This window comes from Rhea pennata, chromosome 9, assembly GCF_028389875.1.
Source record: "Rhea pennata isolate bPtePen1 chromosome 9, bPtePen1.pri, whole genome shotgun sequence".
Lineage (NCBI taxonomy): Eukaryota > Metazoa > Chordata > Aves > Rheiformes > Rheidae > Rhea > Rhea pennata.
In genome coordinates, this window is record NC_084671.1 from 17,709,329 (window position 1) to 17,735,146 (window position 25,818).

At 34.2% G+C, this 25,818-nt stretch overlaps 1 protein-coding gene across 5 annotated transcripts in view; it reads left to right on the forward strand.

The window, feature by feature from the left end:
* Positions 1 to 25,818, forward strand: part of XRN1 (5'-3' exoribonuclease 1) — a 44,306-nt gene that overhangs the window by 16,865 nt on the left and 1,623 nt on the right. The window contains exons 17-43 of one of the 5 annotated variants that reach the window (XR_009959262.1): positions 46 to 166; positions 272 to 370; positions 1,991 to 2,094; positions 2,555 to 2,686; positions 3,402 to 3,564; positions 4,066 to 4,179; positions 4,608 to 4,706; positions 4,878 to 4,993; positions 6,961 to 7,107; positions 7,502 to 7,591; positions 8,741 to 8,876; positions 9,599 to 9,655; positions 10,344 to 10,476; positions 11,625 to 11,694; positions 12,836 to 13,061; positions 13,738 to 13,839; positions 14,537 to 14,632; positions 14,869 to 14,983; positions 15,479 to 15,543; positions 16,009 to 16,119; positions 16,525 to 16,650; positions 16,974 to 17,130; positions 17,456 to 17,637; positions 17,902 to 18,015; positions 18,100 to 18,217; positions 19,165 to 19,325; positions 24,210 to 24,347. Coding sequence is in view for 4 of the 5 variants with exons in the window: in XM_062582596.1 (XP_062438580.1) it covers positions 46 to 166; positions 272 to 370; positions 1,991 to 2,094; positions 2,555 to 2,686; positions 3,402 to 3,564; positions 4,066 to 4,179; positions 4,608 to 4,706; positions 4,878 to 4,993; positions 6,961 to 7,107; positions 7,502 to 7,591; positions 8,741 to 8,876; positions 9,599 to 9,655; positions 10,344 to 10,476; positions 11,625 to 11,694; positions 12,836 to 13,061; positions 13,738 to 13,839; positions 14,537 to 14,632; positions 14,869 to 14,983; positions 15,479 to 15,543; positions 16,009 to 16,119; positions 16,525 to 16,650; positions 16,974 to 17,130; positions 17,456 to 17,637; positions 17,902 to 18,015; positions 18,100 to 18,217; positions 19,165 to 19,325; positions 19,541 to 19,831 (3,445 nt within the window). In the remaining variant the exon portion in view is untranslated. Of the gene's footprint in view, positions 1 to 45; positions 167 to 271; positions 371 to 1,990; positions 2,095 to 2,554; positions 2,687 to 3,401; positions 3,565 to 4,065; positions 4,180 to 4,607; positions 4,707 to 4,877; positions 4,994 to 6,960; positions 7,108 to 7,501; positions 7,592 to 8,740; positions 8,877 to 9,598; positions 9,656 to 10,343; positions 10,477 to 11,597; positions 11,695 to 12,835; positions 13,062 to 13,737; positions 13,840 to 14,536; positions 14,633 to 14,868; positions 14,984 to 15,478; positions 15,544 to 16,008; positions 16,120 to 16,524; positions 16,651 to 16,973; positions 17,131 to 17,455; positions 17,638 to 17,901; positions 18,016 to 18,099; positions 18,218 to 19,164; positions 19,326 to 19,540; positions 22,716 to 24,209; positions 24,348 to 25,818 lie in introns of those variants that run through there. The other 4 variants (XM_062582596.1, XM_062582597.1, XM_062582598.1 and 1 more) reach the window with 4 other exon arrangements.

Here is a 25,818-nt window from a genome sequence, read left to right on the forward strand (position 1 = left end):
GTGAATTTGTATGAGCAAAGTTTTTTTTTGTAATTTATTTTCTAGGTATAAAACAATTCCTTTGGATGCCTGGCATGTAGAAATAACCCACAATAGGATAACTAAAATCAACAAGAGTGCATTATATTTCTGTGGATTTCCGACTTTAAAGCACATTAAACATAAGGTAAATGAGTTCTCTACTCTGAAATTTTCATTTGTATTTAATAGATTATTACATAAGATTTCAAGTAAGTTTTAAGTTTTTTGTTTTGTTTTGTTTTTTACTCAGTTCTATCTTAAGAAGAGTGGCGTACAGGTCTTTCAGCAAAGCAGCCATGGAGAAAATATGATGTTAGAAATCATAGCTGATGAGAATTCAAAAGAACAGGTAAGTGTTTGGCTTTTAAAAAATATGCCTGTCATAAAAAGACAAAATTTCTTAAATAGTCAAATTTGGTATTTTGGTTCTTTATCCTCTTGATAATGCATTATAGGAGAAAAATAATTAGAGTAAAATTAAAAAGTTTCAAATATTTCAAAAATCCAGCAAGCATTTATTAAAGAAAATCTCCTATATTGATTCAATAATTCAAATCAGTGTTTCCAGATTTTTGTAAAATTTGTTTAAATAATAATGCTTTGGTTTCAAAATGTGCTTTAGTTATAAATATATAAAATTTAATTAATTTTGTCAATGCCATTTGTAAGGTAGATGAGTTTACCTCTCATTTCATAAGGTGAAATACAGTTGTATGCCCAAGAATGAGTGAATGAATGAATTGCTGGAGTAAGAACTCTGGAGTTCTTAGCTCTTAATCCAAAATTTAGATCATTAGATTGAAGCATTCTCAGCGTATGTTTGAAAAATATCAACTGTGTTACTTCACACTGGAAAGCTTTTATTGACTGTTGTCAATATTAACAAATAAATTTCATTAGGGTTAACATGATAAATGTGTGTGGAGAATATTCTAGAATTCTGGGAATACGCTGCAGTAATTTGTTACAGCTCAGAAACGCCAGAGACTCTGAGGAAGAGAACAGACTATTTTGAAGTGAAGGCAATCAGCTGTCTTCATATAAGGAGTTAGTGAGATTCAGTCCGTACTAATAGTTGAAAATGGTGTAAGGGCAAGCGAGCAAAGTCTGCTAGCAGACTCCAGACTATTATCTCCATATTTGGTGTATATAGGTGTATTTTTTTTCACCAACAAAGGAGACCTTCGCTTAAATGAAACAACTTGACAGAGGGGTTAGAGGAAAGAGTTGAGGCAGAGACACTGAGAAGCAAAAATTTTTTTCGGAGTCCTTTGAAGATTCAGCACTATTTCATATCAAAAATATCAGGTAGCAAAAGACAAAAGCAGGAAAAGAAATGGAAATAAAAAGATGGGGGGAACATGGAGTGGAGAGAGGAGGAAAACAAGGACAGAGGAAGATGAATATTTAAGATAGGTGGAAAAGAGAATTGAATAAGCTAAAAAGGATTAAAAAGTAGTGCAAATTCACTGGAAAAAGAACATAATGCGAGACCAAAATTACATATGCTAGGAAGGGTAAAAGCAATGCTGGACATAAGTGCTACTGCTTTATTGCAGTAAGATGCAAAAGTAAAATCTGTAAGACAAAATATTTTAGCAATCTCAAAGTATGTTTTCAGTTTGAGTATTGTTATTCCTAGAGACACAAATAGTTCTAAGTGATTTAGCAAAAGACACACAAGAAGTCTAATCCAGATATGGAAACACAGATCTCAAATACTGTGCCAGATATAAGAAGTCTCACCTGAAGTATGATACTCCATCCTAAAAAGTGAAATACAGTTTTCTTGATCATTTCTAATCAGAGATTATATGTAAAATACATTAAAAAAATTAAATAAGCAAAAATTATTCTGCAAGAAATGCTTTTCTTTAACTATAATAATTTTTAACACAAATATACCATTCAAATTTTTTTTAAAATCATTTTAATATGTTAAAAAATTAGTAACTTGTGTTTTTTCCAGACTGTAGAAAATGTTGCCAGTTCGATACTTGGAAAGCTTGTTTTTGTTAACTGGCCACACCTTGAAGAAGCCAGAGTTGTTGCTGTGTCAGATGGAGAAACTAAGTAAGAGAGATTTCATAGATGATTGTTTTATTCAATGCAAAGTTTCTGTACAGCCTTAGGAACTGGTTTGGTTTGAGTACAATATGAACAGCAAATGAGACCACAGGTATCAGAAGCTGCTTGGTGGCAGAAGCTTTGTTTAGTATTGTTTTGAGGTTTCAGTGTCTGTATAAAAGCCCAGCCCTCCAGTATTTTGCTGTAGGTGCAGAAGTTACATGTGAAATCCACAGAGAATAGTATAAAGGAGAACATTTCTCTAGAATCTTCCTTTCAAAAGATGTGCTGGTATTTTTTATAAAAATCACACAGTGTGATCTGTTGTGAAGTGGGTAGAGAAATCTGTGCTACAAATTTTCCATATCTTAGAGTAATTTCTAACTGCTATAAGTTCTGCTCTTGATTGGTTATGTCTAGATTAATCCTATTTGGGTAAATTCATACCTGTTAAAATATTCTCAAGGTTTTATTTGGAAGAACCACATGGAACACAGAAGCTTTACATGGGAAATGCAGTGCCCCCAACTAAAGTGGCATGTGTTGGAGATAAAGAACAAAATGCATGGTTAAAAGAAGTGCAAGGAGTTTCAGAACAGTAAGTAACTTTGATTCTCAAAGTGTAACTTTGCATTTTATAGCCTGTGTTTTATTGCTGTGTTATAGACCTAATTAGCAGACAAAAGTTTTTGTATATGTGATGATAAAAGCTAATGAGTGTACTGGAATAAAAGAACATAAAAATAAAAGGATATCTGTTGAAATTTCAAAATGTGTATAGTTAATTACTTAATATTTAAAATTAGATGATGTTATGAAAGAATTCTCAAATGAATGAGTTACAATATTTACTTTCTCCATCAATTTTCTCATTCTAGGCTTAGTAATTCTCAGTTGTAAGTAGTATATAATGGTGTTATATAACATCAAGGCACAACTTTAATAACTTACCGCTGTTAAACTTGATTATAGTTCACACTTTTAGAGTGTGGGTGCCTAGTAGAACTCAACTGAGTTACAGTACCTTGACATGTTGTTATCTGTCAATTGACTTAAATGCCTTAATTGCCTTTAATCCTCCCCACTGTAAAGGTAAAATGTGTTACATTTAACTACATAGTGATGGATCGCCATGCACCAATAGGTAAGCAATTGGTTAAGCCATTTTTCTGGCCATTTTTTAATAAAAGTCAGAGACAAGCCATTAGAATCCCTTTGTTAAGAGGTTTTTTGTTGTTGTTATTTAAATAAATCAATTCAACCTTGTTGGTTTGTATATTGTAATCAAACTGAATGTTCTATTTTGTGTTCAGTTACCAGAGAAGAAAAGGAATAATTATTCATGAAACATCAATAGTTGTGTATGCTCAGTTACTTACTGGTCGTAGATATCAACTAAAACAAAATGGTGAAGTGTATTTGGAGAAGCAGTGGTCAAAACAAGTTCTTCCTTTTGTTTACCAAACTGTTGTCAAGGTAAATATACAAGTTCACTATCTTCTTGCACATAGCTCCTTCTTCCATTAAGGGGAAGAAAAATGCTCCTTTAAAGTAAAAGAATGAAACAAAAATGAATAAGGATCTTAAGATTATGTGCCATTTTTTATAACAAAAACACAAAGTGCCTCTTAAAATTGTTTAAAAAGGAATTTTGGGTGGCAAAGATTTTGTCACAGAAGTTTACATAAACTATTGCAAAGTTTAGAGATCTTACTGAAAAAATGATGTATTTTTTTTTAACTGATGTTTTGGATGAAGTACAATAGTTGTGCTATACCAGCTAGCATAGTTGCTTTTGTAACTTCGTTTGTAATATAGCCTTAACTTCACTGCCTTTTAAGAATCATTCCAGATTTGAAGAGGATACTTTTTAAATGTTTTAGAATAAGCAATAATTTATGTTAACTTTTTAAGTGATTTTACTGGAACTGAAAGATAGTTAACTTTAACAGTATGAGTCTTGTCTTTTTCATGTAGGATATCAAAGCCTTTGACTCTCGTTTTTCAAACATCAAAACATTGGATGACTTGTTTCCTCCTGGGAGTACCGCCTTTATGCTGGGATCTCCTTACTATGGCTGCATGGGAGAAGTTAGTTCCAAGATTTCTTTTTCCCCTCTAGATTTCTGTATTTTCAAACCTAAAATTATCAAAGGTACTATGTGGCAGTATTGGTTACTACATTTTGCTAGCTTCCTTGGTAGTTTAGTCAGTATAGGGATTCTGACAGCCTCTGTTACTGACATAACAGGATAAAGATGGCATAGTTTGAATGCACAATTATTTTTAGTAATTATTGGGGATAATTTTCAAGACATAGAGATCCCATTTGGATGATTTTCAGTCAAAGATTCCTTTAGTTTAATGTTGTTTGTCTGGCTCTGTAAGGAAGTGGTGTGTGGGTCAAGGAAGACATTTTTGTGCATATTGCAGCAAAATTGTTAATAAAGTAGACTTCAGGGTGTAGTCTCTCTGCCTTTTTTTTAAGAGCTATTTAATATATTTTGATTTTCTCTGAGGTTCAAGATTCACGTGATGTAATCACAGAAGGTAGAATTCGCGTGGTTTTCAACATTCCATGTGAACCCCAGCTTGATCCCTTAATACAGAACCAGCATGTAAGTGCTTCTAGTTTTGTAATACAAGCTTAAATGTGCTGTCAAATGTACTCTGCAATGGTAAATGTCTTTAAGAGATGTTTTGATACTACTTATTTGCCCTTTGCATGAAAATCCTTATCCTTATCCTTTTGGAATAGCCAGTGTTTTTTGTTTATCTGTTTTTTAAAGAAATATTCTGTGAAATACAATCCTGCGTATGTTTTGGCCAGTCGTCTTGGAGTAAGCGGGTATCTTGTCTCCAGATTTACAGGGAGTATCTTTATTGGAAGAGGAGCAAAGAAAAAGTAAGTTTGAGAATTTTGATTGTAGAGAAGCTTGAAAATACTAATACTAATTCTAATACTCTGCAGAAATTCTGCAATGTTTTAATGCTGCTGTTCTACACAACAATATATAGCTGCAATCTCTGATCTAAAACTTTCTTTAGAGTATCTTCGTTGTAAATTAAATTCCTGTGCAGTGGGTTTCCCTCCTACCATATACATATCATTGTGTTAATTATTGATTACTGGAGTGTTGCCCTATTGGCTTTAATATCTTAGAAAGGCCAAAAATTTGCCTTTCATAGTTAGCTCTTTCCACAATTCAAGCAGGAGTTTGACCTGACAAAACATTTTGGTTCAATTGTGTCTAAAATTTATTCTGGTTTCATTCAAATTGACACCTCTAACTATTAGTTAATGATTGTGTAAGCTTAAACTAATTTTCACTGGAAAAAATAATATTTAAAAATAAAAGATAACTGACATGAGGGTAGCTAGTGCTACGGAATGGAATTTCAGTCAAGGAGAAGCTGTAGACACTTATCTCCTGCCAACCCTTTGGAAACTGGGCACAAAATGTGTTCCAATCCCAGAAGCAAAACTTCCATCCAACTCCACAAATACATTATGGTGTTAGAGAGCAGGAGAGGGGTTATGGGAACAGCACTGGAAGAGCTCTCCGACAGGGATGCAGAGATGGTTAAAATCCTTTTGCCCTGATAAATCTGTTTCATTGTTTACATGCAGCTCAAAGTTGCAGAAGAGCACACAGCAGCATGTTTATACAGTGCAACATGCCAGTCAGTTGCTGAAAATTGTCTCAGACTAATGTGACTGCCTACACCAGTGTCTAAATACTTGCTGGATCACCACAAAAGAGAATGGGAATCCCAAAATATGGGAATAGAGGAGATTTAGAGTTTGCCTCAGGCATGTAAGAAAACTCTATGTTCTGCGTACATCTCTGCTAGGACATACAAGATGGAAAAATCTACACAAATCTTGTAGTGCTTCTGTATCTTTGTGCTTTTGAGGAATCTCTCAAAGAGGAGCTGTTATTCTCTCAGCAGATTTCTTTATAGTAGAGCTATCATCAAACAAGGTGTTGCTCCAGGTTCATAATTCCAAGTATTTTTACAACAGTCTTTTCTGCCTCAGGCAAGAAGTGAGGGAAATGGTGGTTTTTTTTTATTAATATGTAAAACTGTCTCTCTGAGTAGATCATTAGGCTAAAATACTTTTTCAGTTGAGCATTTATTTACGTAAAAACTTTTCTTTAGAAGTCTCCTCAGTGGAAGTTCTCTGTAACAGCCAGCCAGTGGAAGGAGACAACAAAAACACTATATTCAAAACCTTGCCAACTGATTGGGAAAATAAATTTTGATTTGGTACAAATCAACTCATATGGGCAAAAAAAAAAAGAAAAAGGCATATATCCCATTTGTGCCGCTAAGAGTAAAAAGTGGAATTGGGGTCCAATTTCATTGTACTTATAATTGCTCTAGCATAAAGGAATAATAATTGTATTTTTTTCCCCCTAACAGTTCGTTAAGACTAAAACTTCTTAAAATGTATAAGGAAAAGATTCCTATTTCTCTGAATGTCAGAACTGTGTTTTTTTAGGAAAACTCACTGAAGTAGTGTTTGATGCACCAGCATTTTCTTGTGACTTAATGTGTATATGTGCTCTACTATTGTTGAGGGATGTGCTTCTACATCATGGGAAATGCCAGGCAAATTGTGATTGATTAGATCTCAGTTAAGGAAGGGAAAATATTCCCTACCCTCATTTTCAGTAAAGTAAGATACAGCTACCATGGTACAGCTGAAGTCCTGTAACGTTTACAGTTATTGTGATACTAGTAAGTAAACAGTACAATGAACTGCACTTTTATATTTTTTATGTCTAAGAATGTGTGTGTGTGTGTGTCTATGTAGGTATATGTGCATATATTATTGCAAGTTAATGAACTTTTTCTTATTTCTAGTCCTCATGGAGATCACAAAGCAAATGTGGGGCTGAACCTGAAATTCAATAAGAAAAATGAAGAAGTTCCTGGTTATACTAAGAAAGTTGGAAATGAATGGATGTATTCTTCTGCAGTAGAACAACTACTTGCTGAATATTTAGAAAGGTAGATATTGAATATGGACTTCATATAAACTAACCAACCTCCTGTCAGTTGTAGGAGTTTGTCCTTCTGGACACAGATCTTGTAAGAACTGATGAATTGCTTTTGGCAATTGCTTGATGGAATTTCTTCTCTTCCAATATCTTCTCCCTCCAAGACAGGGCATGTTAATTCTCCAGTTTTTCAGTTTTGGTGAAGCATACTTAGGATAGAGTAATTTTGTCATCAGCTTACATTGACAAGTGAACAGTAAGACATTAGTTGTAGTTTAAAAGAAAAAAATCCATCTGGACTCCAGAAAATTTTGAAGCCCATCATAATCTGTTTTGGTGAAGCTCTTATGTGCTTCTGTGCTGCAGGTGAAACTAAATCTGTGTTCCATTTATCCACTCATTAGGGTGCCTGAGCTATTTAATTATATAGCCAAGAATAGCCAAGAAGATATATTCTATGAAGATGACATTTGGCCTGGCGAGGATGAGAATGGGTAAGCCATCTTTTTTCAGCTTATTCTAGAAGAAAAGAAGAGCTGACAATGCTGAAACTAGTGGTGACCATTTAGTGACTGCTGAGTAGCTGAAACCTTTCTGTTCTTTCAGCATTATGATTGTTCAGTCATCACTGATAAAATTATCAGCCTGTTGCACATTTCAGTTGGGGAATTGAAGTCTCTGTCAGACTCCTATCTCAAGTCCAATAAATGGGAAATTTAATTTTCAATGGCTACTTTATAAATCTTGCTTTTAAAGTACTCTTCAGTGTTGCGTAGATGGGAAGTAGTCACAGAATCAAAAAAAGATCATCTTTGGAAAATAAGCAATAATTATTTCAAGTGTTTAAAGTGATTTTCAATGTGAAAAATAACACATACAGAATCTGAAGTGCTTACGCATTTTTGTAAGCATTCAGTCAGTTCTGTGGAGCTCACCCTGTATTTTGACATCACTTCACATAGTTGACCAACTGTGTACCTACCTATTCAGCTGACATTTACATTTGGGAGCTGAAAGTAAAAAGACTTTTCAGAAAGGAAAACAGGGAGCTAGCTTGGTTCCACATACAGTATAATAAACAATCGAAGAGCTTTTATTGCTAGCAAATACAACGTGTTGATGGGCCTGAGTTGGTAAGTCTGCATGATCCTGCACTGTACAGGACTTTGCCAGGTGGACATACCATCACAGGACTTTTCTGTTATAAGAATCTCCGGACTGTGCTCCATTTTACTATAGAGGCATGCCCTGAAGTTCCTTCTTACTGTGTTGTGAGAAACAGCTGGTTACAGAGCCCTTGATCAGAGCCCGATGTGGTTAGTTCATTGGATACAAAGTTAATTTATGGGGTAGACTTTACAGACTGAATACTTGTAAATAATTTCTGGATTTGAAAGGGCTTTCTTGGCTGAGACAAAATTTCAGAGGTTATACTTTTGAAACAGTATTGCATGATTCAGATATATATATATATATATGTATTTATTTATCTCTATTCTAAACTCTTAAAGCAATTCTGGTTTTTGTTACTTCACAAATGTATACATTTGTGCCTATGTTGTAGTACGTGTCTGAAAAATCGGGGAATGTGGCTATGCGTTTAGCCAGTGTAAATGATTTTAATCAACAGCCTTTACATTTAGGGCTGAGAAAGTTCAAGAAATTGTTGCCTGGCTAAAGGCACATCCTGTTTCTGCTTTGTCTCGCTCATCCTGTGATTTACAAATTTTGGATGCGGCCATTGTTGAGAAAATTGAAGAAGAAATAGAGAAATGCAAGGTATGCAGCTTGATACCATTGTAAGCAGTGATGAATTGAAACACAGCTGTTCATTATTTTCCAAGTTTTTGAATTAGAATAAGATGATTAAAGATTATTTATCATTCCAAAGAAAAAGAAGATAGACTGTAATGTAAGAGTTGAACTTAAAATGTAAATTGTCACAGGAGGGGGAGGAGTGCATTCAGAGGAGCGCATTAATAATCTTTCTGCTCTGGCTCTTTCTTTTTAAGGTAACTGTAGGCTGTACTCTGAACTCCTCTACCTTTCAGTGATTTGAGAAAAGAATAGATCTCAAAATAAATACTGAACTACTGAAGTGCTGTTTCCAAGTGCAGTCCCAGCCTTTCTTCCATTACAGTTTCTCTCTGACATGAAGAAAATTGGGAAGTAGCTTCCTCAAGGATACAAACCAAAAAGGGGCCAAGGAAGTTACTAAAAGAAAAGTGAGAGGCAAAGCCACATGAAACAGTGGCTGATTTTCTTTGAAATTGCTTGGAAGGACACAAAGATAAAATTGGTGTGAGTTCTGGAATTAGTCAAAAAATACAAACTCTTCAGTAGGAAGTCAGTCATGTTTTTAAAAATTGGACCTAATCATCTCAAATACCTCATGAATGCTGTATGTCTTTATCTAAACAAAAGAATGTCTGCATTATATCTTCAGATGTTTTGTTAAACCTAAAACTCAGCTTTAATGACTTTCTGTTACTTTTCTTTAGCAGAGAAAGAGCAACAAGAAGGTACGAGTGACCGTGAAACCTCACTTGCTATATAGAGTAAGTGAAATGAAAAGCTTTTGTTGAAAATGAAGTTGTATTTATTTTATTTAAATTTATCAGCCTTCAACAAGCAGAATTGTAGAACAGTATTAATTGAAAAAAAAATCATTATAATACCTTCTAGAAAATCAGTTTGAAAGTGAGTTTCCCACTCTAAAGGGAAAGAATTTCTACTAACTACAAACTCTTTCACGTATTGTACAGACATTCAGTTCCTTTTTTTTTTCTTCTATCCTTGCGGCTCCTACAGTTCTCATTCCTTTCACATGTGTATAATGAAGGCAGAATAAAAATGTACTTTGTATTTGTCTTTTTCTCCTTATTCCGTTTTTTGTTCAGTTCTTGACATCTGACCAGCTGCTAATATTGCTGGGTATTTCACAGATACGATGTTACTGATACAGGCAGGTATCACTCACTAGTTTTATTTTGGTTCTCTTGATCCTCTTGATCTTTTTTGTATCATGCACAGCATTCCTGCTTCCCAAGCAGTGAGTCAGTGTTGCAAGAAAAAAATGCATTTCTTTGCTTTGTGTTTGGGGGAAGAAGGCTTCTGTGTTCTTAAAATGCATTTATAACAATATAGGAAATACAGTATAACATAAATTTTCTGAAAAAAAATGTTTAATAATTTTCATCTTTTTTTCCTCCTCCAAACACTAACATAGTCTTTTGGTTATTCCAGCCTTTAGAACAACAGAATGGAGTTGTTCCAGATCGAGATGCAGACTATAGGCTGTTTGACCGTGTTGTCAATGTGAGAGAGAACTTTTCTGTTCCTGTGGGTCTTCGAGGTACCATTATAGGAATTAAAGGAGGTAATATTTTCTTTATAGTTACAACATTATAGCTATTTTATAGCTAAGCTAATGATGTGAAAACAGACTGGAGAATAGTTTTGTATAAAAAGAATTCTCACCTAAGAAGCCTACGGAGCTCGAAGCCACTAGTGCCATATTTTCTGTTGTGAATGCAACCTACAGGTCTTCACTTTTAACTTCATGTGTTAGGCAGCTGTACTTTAATACAAAGTTACTTATCTTTTGTTCCTTCTTAATGCAAAAAAGACATGGAGAGCAATGAAAAAAGAGCAAGGACTGCTAAGTGGAAAGTAAAGGAAGGAAGATATGGACAAAGTAAAGAGAAATAGAGATAGCAGAAAGAAGATGAACAAAGTATTTGCCCTAATGCTTGCATTGAATGTAAATTCTATTAAATGTGATTTGTATCTTGATTTGTTTTATTTGGATTTTGAATTTTGCTCTGTGATATTCCATTTCTGTTACATGAGTTGTATTTATATGTTCTTTGACGCCAAGTCTCTTTCAGGTAAACAAAAGGATTCGCCAAAGCAGATGTTACCTAAAAGTGTGAGATCCAGTAATAGAAATTGTTTACATAGGCTGGCATTTTAGCTGTTACTTTCTCATTCAGTCTGCTTTCAACAGAATCTTGAATAAACTAGATTTGAGTAAGGCTTTTTAAAGACAGATTTTTTCCTCTACAGTTAGTGTATATTAGTAATGATTTCAAAGAAGCATTAGCCTGTTATTATGAGAGCAATATTTATTAAAGGTATTGTTAAAGCTGTCACTTTCAGGTTGCCTGAATGTAAAGATGGTTTGTATCTCTTTTCTGATGTTTTAATATCAATGAGACAATTGTGACATTTGTAAGACATATTGGTATAAGCTGCAGTTCTGTCAACCGGTCCATAAGTTGCTGTGCCTGGTACCTTTCCATTAAAGGCATATTTAAAGGGTGGCCATATATGACTTCCTCTGAGAAGAATTTCTAAATTGCTGTTAATGAAATTCTTCATTTAAGGAATAAGATATCTTTGTTGCTAATAATTTAGAGGTTTTGGTCTCTTATTTATTGTATAAATAATCCAGAATTTAAATTATTTAATTGAAGATAACCACTGTCACATATGTAGGATGACATTTTACTTCATTTTCCATAGCCAGTAGAGAGACAGATGTGCTCTTTGAAGTTTTGTTTGATGAAGAATTCCTTGGAGGCCTAACTATAAGGTTTGTGAGTGGAATTTCATAGTCATTTCATGCCATTGGTGTAGATGCCTTAAACTGTTGGCCTTTGGTTTGCGTTTATTAGTATTTTTACTTCTTTTCAAGCCTTTGTTTCTCAAAGGAGTTCGTCAGTTTTTATTCTGTGAGATTTTCCATGAGTAGGGACTATTTCTATGAACCATGGTATCTTTTCAAAATGTTCTTTAGGCTTTTTTGCCTCTTTAGAAGTTACTACCTTTTAGAAAGCAGACATGAGCCAGCAGACTATAGCATTAGATCCAAATGTATTTTTAAACAAATATGTAAGAAAAAGGTTATTATGTGTATGTCTTTAATATATAGATTAAAAAATTATATAAAACAATCATTTGTTTTTCTGAAGGAGTGACTCTGAGCTACCTGTAACTGATACTTAGGCACTAAACTCTAGCTTGTGTTAACCCTGAACCATTCCTCAGGGAAGCGGAGGTATAGTTAATGATTTTATTTTAAAGAATGTGGTGACTCTTACGTACCTAAATAAGCAGCTACTTACCAATGGCTTTCATTCTACTGTTATTTTTAGATCAATGATAGCAGTTACAGGAGAATATTACCTATTGATGTATTTAGCAAACATAACAATCCTATTCCTTGCAAAAGTGGATTTGTGTTCCTGAACACAAATTATCTTCAGTATTCTGAGACTCAGAATCATAAAGGAAGATATACAACTGACTAAATGCTGCTTAACTTGGGCTTATAATTCTGCCACCAGCTTGAGTTTTCATCTCAGCAAAAGAAAAATAATTTTTGTTCAGTTCATAAATGTTTCACAGAAATATTTACTACAAGTCTATGCTATAAAAATTCACTTCCCTATAGAACTGCTTCAGCTCAGTGCTAAAAAGCTTATAAAAATATAAGTTCAAAGAGTAGTAGTAATTGTTATTTTCAGTGTTTTGAAAGCCAGAGGTAGAAGTGGAGCACAATGGGACCAACAATGTGTGTAATAGTACTGGATTTCAAGACTGGATGTAGTTTTCAATCTCTACTGATCAAACTTGAATCATTGCATTTTAGCATAGAGGTAACAGTGTTGTCAATTTGGATATATTGTACAATTAAATTTATTGAAACAATGATTTAATTTGCTTTTCTTTAGGTGCTCACCTGCCAGAGGTTATCGTCTGCCATCAAGTGCCTTAATTAATCTATCTCATGGCAATCGGTCAGAAATAGGAAATCAAAAACTGACGGCCATAGTTAAACCCCAGCCAGCTGTGAATAACTACAATTCATATGCATGTGATCTGTCATCTGTATGCTCACAAAAAGTGCATCTGGGAGGTCTCAACCATTCTCCTCGCTCCCTTTTTGTTCCTACTCAGGTAAGCATTTTCTGTTTCTTTTACATGTAAATATTTTTCCACAGAACCTGAGTTATGACTGTGGTTGTTATCCTTGTTGGTACTGATAATTTCATTCCTAAGTTAATAATTTAGCATTAGGGTAACCTGTATTTCTGAGACATCAGTTTATGCAATAGTGAAAGTGACCATAAGTTCCTGATTGACAGCTGTCTGTTTTCTTGAGCAGGTTCATCTGGGTTTGCAAGAGGCAAATAGTTCATATAAGTGACACCACAGTTATCAACAAATAGTTTGTTTTGACAGAGATGCAGTCATTTTCTTAATGCTTTGTTCCAAGTAATGTTACCTGTAAACCAAGGTTGTTTGTCTGCTCAGAAAGAGAAGATGTAATTCTCTTGTCTGTTTGCTTCTTGGTAATGACTTACTTCATTTGAAAATATGTAAAGCAAGAAAAATGGCAGAGAGGTGAATTGCAGGTTCTCATTGGTTTAATTAAACTATTTTTTAAGTTGTTTCTTTAAAAAGCTTAATGGGTAACTTCACGTGATTATTCTCCTGTTTGAGAAGAATTGTCTCATATTTTGTAAGTCTGTAGAAGAAACAGTATTTTCCAAAAGAAAATTTAAGCAATGAAATATCTGTTTCTTTTCCTTTTTCTTTTCTTTTCCCTCCCCTTGGCCCCTCAATAATTTAGCAATTGAGTGGAAGACAGCATTACAATCTCAGGGCTGAAAATCAGGGCAACTCCAGTTCACTCCAGAAAGGATCATTTTTGAGTGGCAATCAGAAAAATAAAGTGAGTGTTAACAATTTATTTAGCATTGGACCTGAATGTCTTAATATTTATTTTGGCACATTCTAAAGAGTGAGAGTCCTTTCCTCATGGTTAATAGGTAGCACTGTTTTCTTATATCAGATGTTTTAGTTCAGGTACAGATTGGAGCAAAACTTGTAGAAGTTTTTGAATTAGTGATTTCCTGTATTATTTCATTTAGATACTAGATTTTCAAAACAGCTATTGTTTATAGAGCTGGCCTTCAGTTCTCTTGTAACATAACTATAAGGTTATTAAGCAGTTGAACTTGCCTGGTAAGTGCTTACAAAATAAGGTGTTAATAATAAAATTTAAGAATGCTACCAATCTGAGAACATGCTTTTGAAACCCTTTTGAGTCATCATCTTAGTTTAATTTTACTCAATGATCTTTTCCATGTTGATAACTTCTAAGAATAGTAAGCAAACATAACCACACAAATCTCAAAACAAACAAAGCTGATTAGAATTTAAGAGTGATTCTTAGAAGTTGTACTATAAATAGATTGCAGCCCATTTTCAGAAATGAAATACCTGCAACTTCTACTAGTTTCTGTCATCTGACCACAGTTAACCTTGGACATTTAGATCTTAAGAAACTGTTTGTATATGTTTATCTGTTCAGAAGTTGTGGTTACAGCTGCTGAGTTGTTGGGATGGTTTCTTTCTTATTTTCCTAGCCACAGAGTAAGCAAGATGATGAATTCTGCAGCATATGGCAATCGTTGCAGGGTTCTGGGAAGTCTCACCACATTCAACAAAGTGTGCATGAGAAGGTTAGTGTAAAAACTTTAAACAGCTCCCTGGAGTTCAAAATCCAAATGTACTTAATTTTATGCATCAGTTCATCTCGCTGAAAAATTTTTCAGTTAGCATTGAAAAATTAGCCTTCTGGATCAAGTTGTTGGTATGCAGGGTATGCATCACTCTGGAAAAAAGTAATGATAAGGGACTAATATGTAAATAGTAGATGTGTAGTCTTCTGGTTAAGCTTAGATGTTTGAATTTCTAGGGTGCAGTTCTACCTCAGGAAATCAAGTTGGGAACTGCCAATCAGTTCTGCAAGCCAGGCTTCAATGAGAGCAGCCTTAAAGGCCAGCAAAGAAAACAGGAGCCATATAAAAAGTGTAAGTACTATAAGTAGAAACTTGGAGAAAACTTATTTCCTTATCTGACTTATGTTGAAATACCTATTGAGTTTTTGTAGTTATTGGCAGAAAATAATATATTACAGTTAGATAAGCACTACATTGCACATGTTATTGTCAAACATGGCTCTTGGTTTGTGTATTAGACTATTTCACACTTCATGGTGTTGACTTTCCACTCACCTGATTAAAAGCCAAGGCTTTTTTTTTGTTGTTGTTATTTTCTTTTTATTTACTTGCAAACAGTCATATTTCCTAGAGAAAAATAAAATTACACGTATATTATTGCATACATTTAATCTTTATTTATTTTATCCCACAAGAAAAGTGTGAATAATAGCATTAGATGCAAACATGGAAATTAATGTAACTCTACTCCCTTGTATTGATTTGTTATTATTTTTGAGTTTTATCATTACAATTTTTAAGATCACTGTAGAAAAATAAACATACTTTTATGTGATTTATTTGTAGTTAAAGAAGATTCTAAACTTACAAGAAGTGAAAGTCAGCCGCATAATAAGATATCAAATAAGCAGGTAATTTATTCTTATAAACTGAGTAAAAGTGTTGTTTGGGGTTTTTTTTTTGTTTGTTTGTTTGTTTTTTCATTTTGCTCTGATCTGATTCATTTTACTGATTTCTCTTTACTGAACATCTTAGTTGATTCTTTTGCTAGGTAAATTTTATTCTTAAGGTTTTTTTCTCTAGAAATTTTATGTACCTAAACAAGGGAAAGAGCAAAATGCATATAATGATGATACTGAATAATAAGAAGAGCCTCCAGAAGCTTTCTATACCTGTCCTATTTTTTTCCTTTTCTTCATAAATACTAAAAACTATAGTGTAGTGAGAAAATGTAATTGGTAGATTTTTCAGTAAACTGAAGTCATTTAAGAATATTAGCTTGTGAAAGCTATCTACAGATGCATTTCTAATAAGATTTCATTGTAACTAGTAGTGGAGGAGTAGTATTCAATGATACATGCTGCAGTTTATTTCAGAATTTTTCAGGACTGAATAAGTACAATGTCAAACTTTTGAAGAGAAATGAAAGTCCCAATGTGCCTGTAATACAGAAGGCTTCGGTTGATGGTCCCTGTACGGCTGGAAAGGTAGGATCTGGATGGTTCATTTTGTTGCACATTTGAATAATTTCAGTTTGTAAACTTTCAGTTTACAAACTTCAAACCGAATTTCAGTTCAGCCATTTTGTTCCCTGTTATTCCTGTTGACTTTTGTGCACATTCATGTTTATAGCAGATAGAAGACAAACCTGAATAGCCTTGATTATTTTTTAAATCAGTTCTTTATTGGTTGCCACTTATATTTTTATATGCGAAACTTTTATATAGTCTCTAGGTATCTGTCCACCCTCGGACAAGACTTTGGTCTGCCTGAACTCAGAGGAGGAAAAAAAGCCTGAATCAGCATAAAATTAAGCTCAAACTAATACACCCTTACTCTTGCATCTGCCTTTAATATATTAAATTCACCTTTTATTTTTTAATTTGTTTTAGAAGGACAATGAACTTGAAAGCCTTCTAGCTTCTTTGAAAATTTCCAAAGAAAATGAAGTGCAGACTAACTCCAAAGAAGCAGGAGCTACAAATGAAGAACATCTATCACCACAGTCATTTGCTATGGTGTGTATACTACAGGATCATTATGTGATAATTTAGCATCTGCTGTCTTTGCGTCCAAGCTCCTATTTAAAGAAACTCAGTGTAACCTCCTACTGCCTTCTTAAAGATATTGATGAGTTTTTAATCAGCTGTTCTCAAAGAAAAATTAACAAAACCCATTTGTTTATGATAAGACGCTGTTACGTATGCTTTGGTAAAACGTAACTGATAGGAAAATAAAATTTCAAATATTGTTACCGTTTGTAGTATTCACAGAGTTAACTAAGAAGATAGTCCTATATAAACACCATCATTTTCCTGAATGGGTTATTTTTCTTTTAAAGAAAGGAACACAGATGCTCAAAGAAATTTTGAAGATAGATGGCTCTGACCTGGAGACCAAGAATGAAGTGAAATCCCAAGTTAATGATGTTCCTGCTCCCCCTAGTAGACAGGATTCCCATGGAGCTGCCTCGCAGTATAGACAGACAAAAAAAATGGGTACGTCTAGACATCAGCAGATAGTTCAGAGCTTTACCTTCTGGTAACAGTTCAGTACAGACTTAACTCGCAGTATTGTACTCAATTTTGGAATTAAATAAAAACATCTATCTTTTTCAATTCTGCTTCTTTATTCAGAAATGAAAAACTTACAATATACTCTTTATAAATTACAATAAAACTTACAATATAAATCTAAAGTTTTGTTTTAAAGTCAGATGTGAAAATACTAGAAAAAAGTCAAATTTATTTTCTGCTAATAACAAAGTTGCTGCCTTTTCACAGGAGGAAAACTTGTGATTAAACTTTCTTTTTCTTTTGTTAGCTGCTTATATGAACAAGCCTTATAGTACTGGAGGCCCTCAGAATGCAGCAGCCCTGGAAACTGGAGGTCATCCTTTCGTTGGTCCACAGCCTACACTGTCTACTCCTGTTTCTGAACTTTCTCATATTTGTTCTCTTCTTGGAATGTCACAACCTGATTTCTCTTTCCTAAAAACACCACAGGTAAAGCTTTATTATTTATTTTATTTATTTTTTTTTTTACGAAAGTTAAAGTTCTTAACTTCATTTCAACTACACTAAAATAAACATTTTGACTGGCCACTGAAATCCATCCAAAAATAAGACCTTAAGTCCTTTTATTTCCTTTTTTTACTAAAATAATACTGATTAAACATAGTAACATTGATTAAACAAATTTTCTTTCAGTTTCCAGCTTACTGTTTGTACAGTATAAATCCTGTCAAAAATCTTATCTCATTTTCCTAGACCATGACAGTTTGTCACATAAAGTTGTCCAATGGTTTGTTGGTTCATGGACCACAGTGTCATTCCGAAACTGAAGCTAAGGAAAAAGCTGCACTTTTTGCTTTACAGCGATTGGTGAGAACAGCAAAGAATCATTTGAAATCTTTGTGTGTCTATTGCATTGAGTCTGTTTGTAATCCACCATTTTCCTCTTCAAAGAGCTCTATAGGAGTGAACTTCCCTTTGCCTCCACCTCCACCAGTGTTTCCAAATTATCAACCTTTGGGAGTTCCTGTGCCACCTGGATCTATTCCTCCAGTCTTTACACAGCCTCCTGGTAAGTATTTGACTAATACACATTTCAGATATCACAGTTGCCTAGAACTGTAGCAGTTTTGGGTATGAAAGTGAGTGCCTTCCAGAAAGCTGTTTTTCTGGTCTTCCTGTATGTAGTTGTACCTCTGAAGTACTTCGAAAACGCTGTATTAACTACTTCTCAGGAATGTGCAAATAGATTTAATACAAAAAATCATGTCTCCTTATTATTGCTCCTTCCTTCTTTTCTTCAAGAATATATCTGTCTGTTCAGTGTTAGTTGTTTTTTTCCTTCAAAGAAAAAGTAATCAGTCCCAGTCTAGCATTCATGAGAAGTATCTTCCTTAATATCTACGTTTTTTTTGTCTGAACAATTAATATTTGTCCATCCATTAGTAATTTTATTTATTTAGAATTAACTTTCAGTGCAACATCACAATTCTGTTGCACAGTGCTAGACATTAGCATGGTAAATAACTAAAACTAAATTGTTAAATTGCTGTAGCAATTTTGGTTTTTCATCTGTTTTGTATTCTACTAAAGCTCACATCCACAGCTAGTAATTAATGACTCAGCACCACTGCAGTATCCTAGTAACCTACACAGCAGCTGCTACATCTTTTCTCCCCTGAGTTTCTGTATTGTTGACTTGTTCCAGAAGGATAGCCTAAACTTCCCTTCTACTAATACAATTTGCTTGGGTAGGGATGTGACGATCCTGACTAGCTTATATATGCTTTGAAATGCAAATGCAGTGACCTAGTGCTCTCAACTGTGGTGTCATCTAGGTTTGGTTCTCTAAAAGCAGAACTGTCTTTATTATATATAAATAGGTATTTATTTATTCTTGAATAAATATGAATAATGTTAGGCCTTACTGGAAGGAGAAACAAACAGGGTACTTTGGGTTTTGGAGAGATGCTATCCTCTTTTGGGGGAAAGAGAGCTAAAAGTTGTTTATTTTCACAGCTAATATAATGCCTCCATCATCTCACATGTTTGGTCCAGTGTCGTGGGGAGCTCCAGTGCCTATTCACGGCAAACATTATTATCCTGGTTCCTATGCAGGAAATATGCCTCTGGCAGGAACTATACCAGTTGGTACTCACAACCAGTTTATACCTTTGCAGGTAAGTTTGGCAGGTTAGTTTTAAGATTTCTATTTTTGTAAAAAGGTACCTACATGATGAATGCAAAGTCACCCCTGTGAAGCATTATTTAGTGTTAGAAAATTATTTTAAAAACTGATACGCATGTTTTTAATAGTGGAATAATTGCAAGGGCCTTTTTTTTTTTTTTGAGAGAGAGAATGTCTTCTGTTAAATAATATTTATTTAATTTAAAGGTAACTAAAAAAAGGGCTGCTAGCAAGAAAAACTTTGAGTTCAAGGAGTTTCAGAGTTCCCCTCAAGCTGCACCACTAAAGAATGAACAGCCAGTGTCTTCTGACCACATTCAGCAAGATAGTTCTTCAGCTCCTTTAAAATCTACTCAAGCTGCTCAATCCACTGTTTCATTTCAAGACAATGTGACTACTCCAAGCGTTCCTCATAACAAATCAACACCAAACACTTCCAGCAAGCGAAAGCCAAGAAAACTGGCTGTCAATTTTGGCGCACCAAAATCTTCAGAATAAATATGGTAGCTAGGTGGATTTTATCTTTAACTCTTCCCCCAGTGTTATGTTACGTCATTTAAAAAACTCAGAAAGCTCTATTAAAAAGACCAGCCACTTTATAATATAGAATGAAATACATTTTATTTGCTATGCTTTTCAGGTTGTTATGAAAACTATAAAAATTATGTTAAAACTTAATTATATTGACTTAAATTAACAAAAGCCAGGAAATGCTGAGTTAAGGTTACCATGCCATCCATTGTGCCTAAGTTTCTAAACAGTGGCTTACAAACTCTACTGGGTGAGCAGCAATAACAGTGGCAACCCTAATTCAGAATTACCTTGCTCTTTGGGTGGGATATGGAGCAGTAATAAGTTGGGCATCAAACATTGCTTAGTGTGACATTTTGTATTCTAGCTTATTTTTAAATAGAGTAATGAAATAAAAAGGAAAAATTATTTAAATGTAGTGTTCTTATTGGCTCTCTAGGTCTTTTTGATCTGAATCATCATGAATAGAACTTAACTACAGTGGAACTGCCAAATTTGCTATAACTGTGGACTGCTAGGTTTAATACCAAAGGCCAACAACTTTACGATTTTCTAGAATTAGAGTGGCAAAAGTGGCTGCTGATGCAGAACTAGTTTCAGGGGATTAATTTATAGAATATACTGAATAAAAAAATACATCTGCAAATTAGAGTCCTCTCTGGAAAAGTACATTTAAATTTTTGAGCCAGCAGCTTTATTAATTTCATTGTTTTGGTAAAATGACACAGATATCTACTACAAATCTGCATAGCCCCCTTGAAATGCCAGTAATATCCTGAAGTTTTCTTAATTACAAAAATGAGCTGAGTATAAAGATGTCCATTTGTATAGTTTGGCTGTCAAAATTATGCTTGCTCAGAGTCCATTTTTCCCTTCATGGTACATTGTTTTGTTGTTAGGTGCTGTTTAATATTTAATTTTAGTTTTGTGGCAAAAATCTGTTTAGCAAAACTGACATTAAATTGTAATAAACTATTAGTGTTAGTTTCATAATAATATCTGGACAAAAGATGTCAATGACTTGCATTTTTGGAGGGAGCTGTGTTTTAAGAAGTAACACCATTGTGTTTAGTTCATGTAAAAAAAAAAAAAAACGAGCGAGCGAGAGGGAGAAGGCTGAAAGGCCCCTGTGCTATTTTTAACCAGTATGTACTGTTCTCATTCACATTAACAGGAATTCTTCAATCTAAGATAAAATTTGAAGCTTCAGTTGGTGCTGTTTACTGATGTTGAATAGATCTCGTTTCATTTTCTTCTTTGTTCTAATTCATTCCAGAAAAAAAAATATTTTTCCTCTAAGCTCAGAAAGCTTAGTAATAAAGCACACTTCCATCTTTAGTGATTCATTTTGTTTCTCCAAACAGGTTTCATGTTGGACCTGCAAGTCTGTATACTTCAGTTTCCCCCGCCTTATTCTTTGCCTTGATTTCTTGATTTAGTAACAAGTTGTACATTATCATTTGATGAGAGTTATTTTAATTAATTTCTCCAAAACAGTTACTGCCTCAGCAGTATTTGTAGGATAGCAGCAAGTCCTGTAAAAAGTACCACAAAGGTAAAAAATAAAGCTAAGACATTTTAATTCATTTTATTATCACAAATCTTGTAGAGTAGTTTATATATGGTCTTAAAATACATTGTTTTTTCTGTTGTTGTTGTTTTCTTTACAGCTGTCTAGTTTTAAGAGGTTTTGAAGCCATACTCCATGAAGGGAAAGCTGACCTTTTCAGTGATTTATTGTCATCAGTAATGTGATACTGACATGTTGCTTTCATGCCAGTATTTTAGAAGTGATTATATGCAATTTAGTTATGAGACAGAGATTTTAGCCCCCCCCATCTATACGAACTGTCTGATCATCATAGAAAAATCTGTTTAGAAATTCCCATGATGGAAATTAGACTGGATTACATTCGTATATCACCTGTATCTCCCAGGCTCCAGTCCCTTTTAAATTTTACCTCATGTGTCATCATAAAAGTATTGATGATTGGTGTAGATACTGTAGTCTCTGCTGAAACTCTGAACTTAAAATTACAGAATTTCCGTATATCTGGATAGCCAATTTATGCAGATGGACAAAATTTTGAAGGGGACTACTAACAGTAGTAAACACAGCAACTTTTCTTCATTGATCAGTTATTATTTTCAGACTGACTCCCCTGCATCTTTCTTTAGAAATGCTATATATAGTTTACATAGCTGGTTGAACACTTAATTCTGTACTTGTTGCGTATTGTCTGTGTCCCCTGTCTTTAGTTTCAATATTCTATGATATTGACTGCATGGTGCCCAGTTAATTACAGTTTTACATGTCCTGGTACATGTGACCTCTGCATTGATCTATGCCATTTCCCCTATGATTTCAGTTATTTGGTTTTATATTTTAACTATGTGATTGCATTTAATTCATACAGGTATACATTTAAGCATTTGTTTTTCTCATAGATATAAAGTATTTTGTAAGCACTGGAATTTTTCATTAGATCTTATACAGAGCAGTATTTTACTAAAAATCCGAAAGGGAAGACTTTTATGTGCGCATTTTTGTAGTCTCTGATTTTTTTTAATAACTTTTCATTGTTTATCTGCCAAGTGAAATGTTTTAAATTTGCATATGAATGGATACAGAATGTATTTTTTGTGCTGTTTAGTGTTAAGTGTGCATTTGCAGATTTTTAGCATGTAGTTGCACAAAGGACTGTGCAAAGATATTTTAAAATATGAATATATGATACACTGAAGGAAAAACATTCATAAGAGTTAAATGCTATATAAAACTTTAATGCAATAGAATAATTTTATAAATTGTGTCTGTGTCTGCTTGGATTAAATATTGAAACAAGAAACATTACTTATTTTCACTGTTTTATTTTCAAATATATACTATGGGAACTTCTGTATGCTCCAAATTGAAAGCTTCAGATATACGTTAAACCTCATAAAGCCCAATTTCTGAGATTCCCAGAAACAGCAACTGCCCACCTCCTCGGAGCTACTTTTTGATGGCTTTCAACTACTACTTAATTAAAGATATAGTTTTTGTTACAAAGGCTGTTGGTCACTTTGCAATCAAAAGCATTTAACTGGTTACTGATCTTCTGAAATTTCTCCAGCCGTTGTGACCTGTTAGATTAAGAAAAAGAAGCAATACAAAAGGCACTTTCCAGCAAGTTCAGGGCTAGTAGTTCTTGGCATAGTGCAAAACCAGCTGATGGCTGAAAAGTAAGAGGAGAGTCACTGGCACCTGGACATAATTGACACACTAATGTGAAGTGTTTTTTCTTTCTTTCTGTAGCTGGAGCAAAACACTGCTGAGAACTGAGGAACTGGAGTAGAGTAGGAGTCATTGCATCATTTGTAGCAGAGCCTCCAAATGAAGCATGACAAACTATACATTAATACAATGTAATGTATTTAAACCTCTTCAAGGGAGAAATAGCAAATTATATTTCATAATTGATTTCACCATCCAAAATGTTTTATAATAGCAGGCTTTTAAATTTCAAAGCTGCCAAACTAGTTAAGAGTCTGTAGTCTTATTTTAGAGAGTGTAAATATTTTATTACAATACAAAGAAGATTTGCCATATGCTGAATTTTGTTCTCTTTGACCAGTAGACTTTTAGGGGATGTTCAAAATTTACTTGTTATTCCCTTTTAAAACAGAGAGCATTAGCCATACCAGTTCATTTTATGGTCTTTGGTTGTGAGTAAATTTGTTAGGATCTGTCTCTTGCCTACCACAGCACTGGATGTTCACGTAGAGAGATGTTACTTTCCATCTCACAATTTATTCAGTGAACTAGCTTGTTTCGTATTACTGGTAAAGGTTGGAGGACACTGTAATGTGACCAGTTACTGCAACTTTGCGTAGCAATATTCTGTATAGAACAACAGTAAGGATTGGTGTATGCATTCAGGTCATATTACTCAACGTGGAGATACAAAGATACAAGCTTGCATTTCTAAAGTTGTCTTCAAATTATTAGTCCACGGACATCAGTAATCTTGTTTGACAAGTTGTGCCATGTTACTTGTCCTATCTTAATCTATAGCACTACAGAAAATTAAGGCAAATTAAGTAAAGGGATAACTTTAAAATTATCAGTTCATGCATGGACACTCTCTTTAAAAAATGAAGTGACTTTGTTTAGTTTCGTTTAGTTCAGTTGAACTATGATATAGATGACCCCTAGGAGTGAGGAAACTCAAAGAAGGAATGGTTGCTTTTACAGTAAAGGGATTTTTTTTTCCTTTGAGATGTGATCTCCATATATATTCCATAATCAGCCTTCCTTACTACTGAGAGACAGTTATGTTCTTCTCTTTCTGTCTCTGGAAAGGGGGCACAGTGACACCAAGGGCATAAGGGCAGTCTGAATACACACTCTTGGCCAAAAGAGTCCAAATTCAGGTGCATGAGGATCCATGAATATTGAGAGTGTAGCTGATATGTATTTCGAAGAAGTGGATGTTGTGAGGTAAGTAGTTATTATTTATTAACAAAAGAATCCATAGTTCTAATACAACAACAGTTTACTGCTGCCAATTTTTGAGGTGTTTACTCTTACTTTTCTGAATTTTAAAAACTTCCTGTTTCATTCCTGATTTGAAAGACTATACAAATCAAAGAGATCAGAATTAGTCCAAATGTTATCAAGTGCAAACAAGTATTTGAAAGGATAGAGAAGGTATTTTTCATTGAAACTTTGGGTTGTTGTCCCCCCCACCCCAGTAAAACTGTTCATTAAGAATTACTTCATCAGCATTGCTTCATGAGAGTTGATGATCACCTTTAGTTCTTTCTTTACTGTAATAAAAAGATAAGCAAAGATTGGCAAACAAAAGTCAACATGTAATTTCCATGCCAGTAACAATACCAACAAAGTTCAAAGTCAGCAGCTTTTAGCATGATGAGGGTACAGGGTGGAGGAAGAAAAATTGTGATTCCAGTGCAGGTAAGTGATCTATGTAAAAGTAACCTGTGCATGCCTTCAGTTAAGTGTTCATTTGGGCTGAGACATTTAATATTAACTCCTGATTTTTCTGCCAGTACATATTTTCTTGAAACTTTTGAAACACTTTGACAGTCCAGTGAATCTTAATTCAGCAGTATAAATGGAGAACAGTGTAGGCTGCTGAAGCCTCTGAGTTTACTGAACTTACATTCAGATGGTTCATTCTTCCTTTTCTCGCTTTTTTCTGTGTTTCAAATTTGTCCTTTTCTCTCTTTTCCTTCCACCTAAGCTTCACTGATGACCATTTGCTTCTCTCTATTTTTATACCCTTTCTGTGAGTTTCCAAAGTTTGAAATCAGTATTCTTAAGAGTGTTCAGCCCTGGACTTCCTAGGCCCAAATGCCCATTCCTCCCTTCACTCATATACATACGTGTGAGTATGTACATGCACGCACACTGACATACATATATATATTCGACTCTCCCTGTTTTTTTCAAAGCTGTTGGTAGTTCTATGATTTTCAGTCCCCATCACAATTTCTGTTTCAGTACAAGTCCAGCATCCTCTGGATGTCTCTTTATCTTGTATATGCATATTGTACAACCCCAAATAAGAAGTAGAAGTTGCTTAGGATAGATTAAAAGTGCAGGCAAATAATTGAACATTAACAAAATGAGTATATCACTTTTCAATACACTTGTTTTGGGAGGTAAACTCTTGGAGTTGAGTTTCTTTAAAGTTTATTGTGCTACAGTCCACTTCATTTTCTTCAAGGGTTACTTCTCTATCACAGACCAGGCAGAAAGGAAGAAATGCTTGTGCCTCAGGCACTCGAATGCAAAACTTAACAAATGTGGGCACAGTTTTGATATGCAATTCTCCAGTGAAAGTGCTAGTTTAACCAGTCTTATTACTTGTTACCACTTGACTGTGCAGATCTATTTAGTATGGTCACCTTGTGAACCATATCAAGGTATTAATCTGACTGAAACT